Genomic DNA, 10,929 nt, shown 5'->3' on the forward strand with positions numbered 1-10,929 from the left:
CAGCTGCAGAAATCCAAACGGAAATATAGTTTGGAAAACCAATGGGCTCATCGGTTGAGTCCCTTTTCTCATCACTGTAGCAAATATAGTCGCAATTTAATACAACATGGTCACTTTTACCCAATAGACTTTTCACTTTTTAAATTGCTCACATTTTCCTCTGAAGTGATTATCAAATCAAGGGTGGAGCTCTGACTTCCTTCTAAATATTTAAGGGATATGCACATATTGAATAAGGAAACAGCCTCCAAGACATTCCATAAATTTAAATGGAGTACTCATATCACTGCCTTTAACATTATTGTTACGAATGTGCTGTATGTGAATGATTGTATGTGTAATGTGATGAAATTGTAGCATGATGCAATGTTAGCTCAGCATGGTGCAACTCTACTTGTTGGGACAAGAGAGACAGAGGGGGCCCAGGGCCGCCGGGCCGCCGGGCAGGAAGTGCTGAGTCGAGCAGTTGGGGAGCAAGGGTGGCTGAGGAGTTGTAGGGGAGAAGACGCGTGTCTGGGCTTGAGAGAGTGTTGAGCTGCTCCGCTCGCGAGCGGTGTGCTTCCGGTGTGCGTGTCTGCCGTGCCCCTGTACTGTGCCTGATTAACTAGCTGTTCTGTGCCCTTGAAAGTTGCTGTACTCTCTACTGTGTGAGGAACCTGTCATTAAACTAGAACTTAGTGTTGAACGTGTATCCTTTGTGCCCTGCCCCGTTCCTGCTCCCCTCGGTGTTCGGTGTGGGCCGCTGTGAGTGACTGGTGCCCGTGTGGTTGTTCTGGTGGGGATCACGCCGCCTGCCTGCCCGTGGATGGTGTGTGGTAGGGGGTGGCGTAACATTTGGTGTCAAAGGAGTGGGATAAGTGAACAGTGAAGCGCGCCGAGTGTCATGGCGTCCCCCAGTGATCGCCGTGAGGGTGAGGAGACGGGCAAGGCCGAGGCTGACGTGGGTGAGGTGAAGCCGGGCCAGATGGACTTGTTCGCTGCCATGTTGGCCAGTCTGAGGCAGGAATTGGATCAGAGAACAGAGAGGGCAGAACAGAGGGCAGACGAGAGGGCACGCGAGCAGGCTCAGAGGGCAGAAGAGAGGGCACGCGAGCAGGCTCAGAGGGCAGAAGAGAGGGCACGCGAGCAGGCTCAGAGGGCAGAAGAGAGGGCAGACGAGAGGGCACGCCATCTTGCCGAGGTCCTCCAGAGCTGTTTCTCGTCGCTGAAGGTGGAAACCCAGCAGTACACTGACCAGGGCTGCGACAGCGCGAGGAGTGAACGGCTGGAGGAGGTGCGGACCCAGGAAGGCGAGGTCCGAGGCCTGAGGGAGGCGGAGACGCAGCTGCGAGAGGTGGCACCGTCGCACGCGGAGGAAGAAGGCTCAGTTCTGGCAGGAAGCGCCGGGGCGGCGGTCCTGCAGGGGCCTATCTGGGGCTCCTGGCAAGGACTCCAGGAGCCTGGTAGCGTCGTGGCGGCACCAGTAGCTGCCGCAGGAGGTTGGGGAGCCCCCGCCTCGTTGCCTCCCTCACCCCTCCTCTCCTCCATGCCAGCCGGCTCGCAGGTCACGTAGTCCGCTCTCTCTCCCATGGCAGCAGCGAGAGGTGGCAACGTGGTGCGGGGAGGAACAAGAAGGGTCACGTGTGCTGGCGGCGGGTGCACGGGTGGCGGACTGGCGGGGCTCCGCGTGGGGCCCCTGGCAAGGGCCCCTGAAGCCTGGTGGCGTCGTGGCGGAGCCGGTGGAGGCTGCAGGAGGCTGGGGAGCCGTCGAAGCCGCTCCTTTGGGTCCAGCTGGTGCTGGAGTCGGAGCCACTAACCCTGCCTTGTTGCCTCTCTCACCGCCTCCCTCTCCGCCATGCCGGCCGGCTTGCAGCCCACGTGGTCCGCCCGCTCCCCGCTGCAGCCCCTCATCCTCCCGGAGCTCAGGGAGGCTTAAGCCAGCGGAGCACGACGGGAAGTTGGTATGGGAGGCCCAGTTCAAGATGCCAGCTGCTGCCCAGGGCTGGGGCGAGGATGAGAAGGCGCTGCAGCTGACAACAGCGCTACGGGGCTCAGTGGACGGGCCCGGCCGCTTGGTGGGGAGCGCCGAGAGGACCTTGGGGCGGCCTGACATGCTGGCCGCTACGCGACTCAAGGACGCGCCACAGAGGCTGTGTGGCGTCACGGGGCACTGCGTGCAGTCTGAGGGCCCAGTGGAGGCTCGTATCGGCGTAGGCAGCGCTGTGGAGCGCCGGCCGATGGACGTCGCCGATCGAGACGAGCCGTGCGTGCTGGGCCTCGACTACCTGCCGCAGGACGAGGCCTGTGCCGACCTTGGACGGGAGCTGGAGAGGCTGCGCGGACAGGCGCCTTTGCTCCCGAAGGTCGGCTGTGCAGAGGTAGTCGCGGCGGAGCGACTGCACCTTGCCCCGGGGACGGAGGCTAGGGTCCTGTGTTGCCGGTCGGACGCGATGCCAGCGGAAGGCACGGTGGAGTCCACGGAGGGCCTGCAGCTGCCTGGTGGTGTGGCAGCCGGACGGAGTCTCGAAGGAGCGGGGGAGGAGTCAGTCACGGTGCTGGTGGCTAACTCCTCCGACGAGGCTCGGAAAGTACCCGCTGGTGCCAAGCTGGGCACCTGTGAAGAGGTGGAGCAACAAGAGGAGGCGTCGGGGAGTGCGGAGTCGGCCGCTGTGAGGCCGCTGCCCGACTTCCTGGAGGATTCGGCGCACCGGAGCGCCGCTAACCTGACGGAGGCGCAGACGAAGGTGCGCCACACCCTGGCTCGGTGCGCGGACGTGTTCAGCGGGGGTGGATTGGACCTGCCGGGCTGCACGGGGTTGGTGAAGCACAACATCAGCACGGGAAATGGTGCCCCCACCAGGAGCCCACCCCGACGTGTCGTGCCAGCCAGGTGGAAGGAACTACAGCGCGCCGTCAACGAGCTGGCGGCGCAGGGGGTGATGGAGTGGACAGACAGTCCGTGGCCCTCAGCAGTCGTCCTGGATATGAAGAAGGACGGCACGCAGCGCTTCTGTGCGGACTGCCGGGCGCTGAGGGACGAGACTGGCGAGGACTCTCACCCCCTGCCGTGGACCGACGACGCGCTGACGAGGGCCTTGGAGTTCGGGGCATTGACGACGATCAGCGGCCTAGCGGCGGCCGCCCCGCCCTGCCATGACTTCCGGGGCCGGATGGCGAAGGTGAAGATGAAGTCAGCGTCGATGAAGGCGAGCCCGGAGGGCCTCCGTGGCTCGTGCGGGGGCTGTGGCAAGAGGGGGCATAGGTGCAGTCTGTGCCTGGGGGAGCGAAGGACGCGTTCCCTTGACCGGCCGAGCCCCGATGCCCAGCAGCCGCGCCGTAAGGACTGTGGCCAGTCAGGCCACCGCTTGAGTGCCTGTCCCAGGCCCAGGGACGCGGCGCGGGTGGGAAGCGCGGACGGGCTGGAGAAGGGAGCCGACTTCCAGCCGTCTCCCGCCCTCGGGCCCCGCCTTGAGTAAGCTGCCGCCGCCCGACCAACGTGTTGCCAGTGGGAGGCTTAGCGGTTGTAGCCACGACGCGTGACAGTGGACACCGGGGGCTGAGGAGTGCTCGGCGCGGCCTGACCCGGGGTAGTGTGTGCTGCTGGAGGGGCCAGTGGAGGCTCGTGTCGGCGTAGGCAGCGCTGTGGAGCGCCGGCCAATGGACGTCGCCGATCGAGACGAGCCGTGCTTGCTGGGCCTCGACTACCTGACGCAGGCCAGTAAGGCTCGTGGTGGCCTCGGACGGGAGCTGGAGAGGGTGACCGGAATGGTGCCCTTTGCTTCCAGGAGGTTTTCGAGCATGGCTGCGTGGGGAGGTAGTCACGGCCGGGCGAGGGCACCTTGCCCCGAGGGTGGAGGCCAGGAGCCGGTGTCGACTGTCCCGAGCGTCACGTGGAGTGGATGGCGTGGAAGAGCCCACTGAGGACTGGCGGCTGGTCGACGGCGTGGCTGACAGGCGGAGCCCCTTGGGGGCGCGAGAAGAGACTGTGGAGGACAGACTGATTTATGTGTATTGCATGTATTTTTCTGTGTTCAGTGTTCGGCCGGGAGCTCAGGCTACCGGTGGATTTGGCCACGGGGCTGCCTCCCGACGTGAGCTTGCCTACCGTCACCTCTGGCTTCGCAGCGGCACTGCAGGAAAGCCTGGCTGAGGTGCACCGACGCGTACGGGGCAAGCTCAAGGTGGCAGGCCAGGCCATGAAATGGAGACATACTGCCGGCGCAAGAGGGATGTGAGCCCCAGCAGCAGCGAAGGGGACGTGTCAGAGGTCGACCACGGGGCGAACGAGAACATGGGCGGTGCGGGCGAAGCGGCAGATGTCAGTGACGACCCTGAGCAAGGACTTGGGGCCGATGACGCCGCTCTGGGTGCCACCGCCTGCCTGCCGCCGCCCGCATCCCAGCGGCGCCCTCGGCGAGAGAGGCGTCGGCCGGGATGGTTAAGAGACTTAAGTGATGTCCCAGGGGACTGATTAGTTTGATAATTTCATGTTTTGTTTGTTGAATGTTGGGGCAGCCGGGTCGACTGCCTTCTGAAGGGGGAGATAGTGTTACGAATGTGCTGTATGTGAATGATTGTATGTGTAATGTGATGAAATTGTAGCATGATGCAATGTTAGCTCAGCATGGTGCAACTCTACTTGTTGGGACAAGAGAGACAGAGGGGGCCCAGGGCCGCCGGGCCGCCGGGCAGGAAGTGCTGAGTCGAGCAGTTGGGGAGCAAGGGTGGCTGAGGAGTTGTAGGGGAGAAGACGCGTGTCTGGGCTTGAGAGAGTGTTGAGCTGCTCCGCTCGCGAGCGGTGTGCTTCCGGTGTGCGTGTCTGCCGTGCCCCTGTACTGTGCCTGATTAACTAGCTGTTCTGTGCCCTTGAAAGTTGCTGTACTCTCTACTGTGTGAGGAACCTGTCATTAAACTAGAACTTAGTGTTGAACGTGTATCCTTTGTGCCCTGCCCCGTTCCTGCTCCCCTCGGTGTTCGGTGTGGGCCGCTGTGAGTGACTGGTGCCCGTGTGGTTGTTCTGGTGGGGATCACGCCGCCTGCCTGCCCGTGGATGGTGTGTGGTAGGGGGTGGCGTAACATTATCATATCCAGCCAATTTATAGCTACCTGGAAAATTAAACCAGCTGTTACAAGGATATAATTATTATTTAGTTCACTGGCAAGCTTTACTAGTTTCAGCATCTGTTCATCGTTTGGGTTTCTACTGCTTGTGCTTCTACATATTGTATATGTTATATTTATTGTATTATATTATTGTATATATGTATGTATATATTATATATCTGAAAGTGTTTTTATTAACATGTATAGTTTCAGAAAAGACATACCCTACCACATGTCATTATTTTCTCAGTGTCTGTCAAGTTGACATGCAACTTTACTTGACTGGTTGCAGTGAAGCATAATACTGATAATTAAAATTCATCATCAGGTCCAACTGTACTACTGAGGAGTATGAGTTGGCCTGCAGACAGAGGTTTGCTGAGGACAACATCATGTATGAGCGACTCATCATCTACTTGAGGACCAGAAGGCATGCCTTTGGACTTAAGGGTGTTGAGCAGCGGAAAGTATTGCGATGGGCACGCCCCTTCCAGTGGGATGAACAGGGTAAGTGATTGTTTTTGATTGATTATCTGTTTGAAAGTCTGTTTGATGCTATCTGCAATAAACAGAGGCCAAGATTTGAAATTAATTAAAGTGGTTATGTGTTGAAGAATGTACACTTTTGCGGCAGTTTGTGTTCATGATTTTCTCTCATGAGCTTAATGATGATTTATTTTGATAATGTGATTAGTAGAGGAAAGGGAGAAGGGATTGATTTCATGGCCATGGCTGTAGTATAAGATATGCTATGGTATACTGATTAGAAATAAAGATATCCCACTTTTCATCCTTATGTACATAAGGACGTAGGAGTCTGCAAGAGGCCGGTAGGCCTATACAAGGCAGTTCCTTTGAGCCTAAGCTCCGTGTATCTAACCCCACCTAGTATCGCTGTCCATTAATTTATCTAATATATTTTTGAATGTGACAATTGTATTGGCACTCACCACATGACTGCTAAGCCTATTCCACTCATCCACCACTCTGTTAGTAAACCAATTTTTGCCTATATCCCTGTTGAATCTGTACTTATCCAGTTTCAACCCATTACTTCGTGTCCTGCCCGTTTCTCTTACCAAAAAAACCTTATGAATATCCCCCTTATTAAAGCCCTTCATCCATTTATAAACCTCGATCATGTCTCCACGCACCCTTCGCCTTTCCAGAGAATGCAAGTTTAAATGTTTGAGTCTTTCCTCGTATGGAGAGTTTCTCAACCCCTGAATCATCTTAGTCATCCTCCTCTGCACCGATTCTAACATTTTGATATCCATTCTGTAGTAAGGTAGGAAAGAGATGGGTTGCTGCTTTATTGCCAGTGTCCCTACCCACTGCTTATTAGTGCTAAGGACCAGCTCATTGTCAGAGGTTGTGTCCCAACCACCTGAAGGAGTTAAATTTAATACAACTTTGAGTGACAGGCTCTCTCTAGCACAGGTGCAGGGTTCATGGAAGCAAAGATGAGTGTCAAAGCAAGTTGCAGCTGTGGTTTAAAATCTGTTGTCATTGTCGTGGAGTGGCCTTGTATGGAAGCTTCTCTTGCATTTCTCATACTGTGATTATTATGCATTTATAAACATATCAGAAGCTGTACAGAGTGGACCATGATGGGAAGCCTCGGCAGCTCGTGGTGAGGTCTTTTGAGGAGGTTGCTGCTGTGTCATATCATCATCACAGCAGTCCCACTGCAGGGCATAGCGGCTGGGTTACCACTTGTCAGAATGTCTCCCCAGTTTACTATTGGCGAAACATGACCCAGGACATGAAACATTATGTATGTAAATATTGTTTATGTATTGCATGAAATACCTGATCACAAGTAGTGCATCTTTACAGAAAGTTGATACAATTAAAATGATTGTTAGCTAATTCAATACTCTCCAGAATTGTTTTGCTGAATCCTCAAACAATTTTCTCACAGTTTTCGCATTTGTTTTCTAGACTGAAACATGTAGTAAGTGCCAGCACTACACGCCAGTGACGACAAAGGCCCCAGAGATGCGTCCCATAAAGGTGAAGGAGCCGTTGGAACTTAAAGGAGTCGACTTGGTCGGTGAGGATCAGATATGTGAAAAGTGTTACCGGGTGGTTTGGCTTGGGGTTTCTTTTAAAAATGGTACAAGTATTAGGTAAGCAAAAAAGTTAAGAAATCAAATGTACATATATTCCAACACACACACAGACACAGAATTCCTAACTCTTCGAATTTGTCTTCTCGCAAATTTATAATAGCACAAAGGAAAACTGTTAGTTCTTTTAACATTCATAAGGTTTTGTTGGTAAGATAACCGGGTAGGACACGAAGTAATGTGTTTAAACTGGATAAATTCAGATTCAACAGGGACATAGGCAAAAAATGGTTTACCAACAGGGTTGTGGATGAGTGGAATAGGCTTAGCAGTTATGTGGTGAGTTCCAATACAATTGTCACATTAAAAAATAGATTAGATAAATTCATGGACAGCGATACTAGGTGGGGTTAGATACACGGGAGCTTAGGCTCAAAGGAACTGCCTTGTATAGGCCTACCGGCCTCCTGCAGATTCCAACGTTCTTATGTTCTTATTAGGCTCACATTTCTCATACACAAGGATACAACAAATGAGTGATTTAAAGTTAGATTTTGAAGCTGAAATCGCATTATCTGCCCAAGCTTAAATTTACATGATCCCTTCAAAAACTTATCCCTTGCATAATTGTAGAACTCCCTTGCACACACACATATATGCATGCATACCTATATACATGCTTTTGTCCAAGTATAGTTACTGTTGTAGGTCACGAGACAGGTCAGATACCATTTTGATGTCTTGTGGGCCTTTTCTGGGTTGTGCTTTTGGAATGCCTGGTTTTGGTTGCAACTCTCATCTATATCTCTATATATAGGCTGTTCTTCTCCGCCTGATGCTAAACTCCTATAACATTCCAAGTGGAGCCTTCACATTGTATGAAACCTCTTTGAGTTTTCTTACAAAGTCTCACCAATTCAATCAATCTCTCAGGAACCATCTGCCTTTTTTTTTTAACTCTGTCAAATGCCTTGCTTAAAACTTTGTACATATGTGAGCTACCTCAAATGCCAGCCGTCTTACTCTTTTGGGTTTACTTTATGATAATTGTAAATATGAAAAGAACAATGCTTTATAATGCATGGTAGTTAGCTCTCATTGTTGTTCATGGAACACAATAATTCTCTCTCTCTCTCTCTCTCTCTCTCTCTCTCTCTCTCTCTCTCTCTTTTCAGGGTTATAATGCACTTTCTCTTTGCCTGTATAATTTGATCTAGCATGGGTGATTTATCTAGCTTTACCTAGTGTCTGCACAAGCTGATGTAATTGGTTATGTTGGGTTTTGATGGCTTTGCATGATGTATTTTTTGCTTCCTGCTTTATTAAACTATCCAGGTCCAATGGCTGTTAGTGATGAAGGCTACAGGTACATTTGCACGTTTGTCGACTTCTACACAAAGTTTGTCGACTTCTTCCCACTTAGAGATCAGACAGCTTATGGGGTGTCCAGGTGCATACGCTCCTTTATCCACAGGTAAATTTTTATCATTAGTTTCCACACTTGGATGAAATATTTACTGCCATGTCATCACTACTTATGAATGTAATTTCAAATAGTCAGTTTGGATGCTAAACAATCTATCTTAGAAAAAGGTATCCTGATGTCAAGACTAATTTAGTTTTCATTGTTTTCCTTTGAAGTTTACCTCATCATCACCGTGACTGATTTTTTGCCTTCAAAAAATATGCAAACATTCAACAATCTGATGTAATAAACAAAACATATTCATCATTGGTAGAATCATTTAAAAAAAAATTATGTCATACAATCCATCCACGATATTTTCCCTATTTTGAAAATTAGTGAAACGGAATGAGTCCAGGCTGATGAGTTTGCTACTGGTAATCATTCTTTCTTTAATCATATATTACCACAGTTGTTTTGAGGTTGCAGCATGTTTTGTCATCAATGCATGTAAAAGTCCGTGCAGTCGTACCACTCCATATATTTCTCTCTGTTTGTTGCTTCTCACAACTGTTTTATTTCATCAATTGTATTTAAATTAAAAGCTCACTTTAGTTCTTGTATAAAAGTTCTTTGCCTTGCCATATTGTTTGAACTGATTATGAAATTTTATCATAACCATCAATTGATTATGTTTAGGCATAATATAAGAATGTGATACAAAAGATGCAGATTTTTTTTTCATATGTGTAATGACATCTGCTTTCCTTAGGTGGGGCAAGCCTGCAAGGATCCTGACTGATCACGGACGTGAGTTTTGTTCCTCGGTAAGTCTTTATGTTACTGTTATTTCTGTTGTAATTCATGGAATGGTCATCAGGATGTAATGTTATATTCAGGGATGCCTGAGAGGTGCATTATTACCAATACAGTTGTCAGAGGAGGACATTTACATCATCTAATGCTTCGTTAGCTCTAAGATGCTGAACAAACCTCAGGTGTTATTAACACTGCAAGCAAATGATACTATTATAACACCTGTTGTATTACTGCTGCTACTTTGACCTCTTCATTCCCCACAGATCAACGACGAACTCTGCAAGTTCTACGGGATCCGGAGGAGTATCACGTCTGCCTACCATCCGCAGACTAATGGACTGGCAGAGAGAATTAACCAGACTCTGGAGACCAGGCTTTCCAAGCTCTGCAACGCGACCAAGACCGACTGGCCAAACTTCCTGGATGAAGTCGCCTATAGCATCCGCACCCAAAAGCAGCGGACCACCGGGTTCACACCTTTCCGGCTGATGTTTGCTCGGTAGCACCGGCCACTTCACCAGGTAACCACCAGTGTTTGAATTAATATAAGAAATCAACTCCTATTGGTTCCATTAAAATATGAGGCCATCACTTTCAATCACAAACCAAAAAAATATGAAGAGTTGTTCTTGTGCCTAATGACCGTAATTTCAGTTCAATTGAAATAAATATTTTTAGGAAGAAATTACATTTGCTCCTGAGGCTTCTGCACAACCAGAGGGAAGGAGTACCACACCAGAAGTAAGTAGAAAGTAGATTCATATGTAATGTGCAAATTCTGGAAGAAAAGTGTATATCTCACAAGAATTGAAGAATATGTCTAGTACCTCTCAAGTAATCTTCTTTTGCAGTTTCTTTTTGTTACAGTTCTTTGAAGAACTTGTTGAACTGCCCTCTTCCGAGGACATTGCGGAGTGTGTCAAAGAGCAGGACCAGAGGCGTGAAGAACTGCACTCCAAGGTCTGGCTGAGGACGTCATGTGTTATATTTCCTGATGCTAATGTTCTTAAGTCTGGCAGTAGTACCGAAGAAAAATACCATAACTTTTACATTGATGCTATAATTTATGTTTCAGCATAGTACATTCATTGCCAGATTGACTCTGCTTTAGCCCGACTTTATTCGGTCTCCAAACTATTTCAATGTAATGACTGCAGATATATGGCCAGATTAAACACTCGACGTTTATTCCAATTCAAGTCCTGCTACATAGGATGATTCTTTCATCCATATTGTACCATACATTACAAGCATCTTTTGCACAAGGAAATTTATATGTCAGTACAATTAATCCGGTCATCATAGTGCTATCAATGCTTATGCTTTTACTTTTATTATGCAGCGGGAACAGAGAGTTGAAGCAGCCCAAGAAAAGCAGAAGGCTGAGTACAGGAACAGGAAAGCAAGAGGTGAAGACCTTCAGCTTCTCTGTAGGGATGAAGGTTCTTAAAAGAAACCTTCGCAATGAGACTCGGAAGGGTGGGATAATGGAGCAGAAGTGGACTGGTCCATACAAGTGAGTACTGATGTTAAAGGAATTGTATTTTTGTG

At 50.0% G+C, this 10,929-nt stretch overlaps 1 protein-coding gene across 1 annotated transcript; it reads left to right on the forward strand.

The window, feature by feature from the left end:
- The first annotated feature begins 305 nt into the window (after positions 1-305).
- LOC126992225 (uncharacterized) lies at positions 306-5,055 on the forward strand. The gene is made up of 2 exons (XM_050850886.1): positions 306-1,333; positions 1,584-5,055. The coding sequence occupies exons 1-2, from the start codon at positions 884-886 to the stop codon at positions 3,453-3,455; spliced, it is 2,322 nt and encodes a 773-aa protein (XP_050706843.1). The 5' UTR covers positions 306-883; the 3' UTR covers positions 3,456-5,055.
- The last annotated feature ends 5,874 nt before the right edge of the window (positions 5,056-10,929 follow it).

Source organism: Eriocheir sinensis, unplaced genomic scaffold (genome assembly GCF_024679095.1).
Source record: "Eriocheir sinensis breed Jianghai 21 unplaced genomic scaffold, ASM2467909v1 Scaffold421, whole genome shotgun sequence".
Taxonomy (NCBI): Eukaryota; Metazoa; Arthropoda; class Malacostraca; order Decapoda; family Varunidae; genus Eriocheir; species Eriocheir sinensis.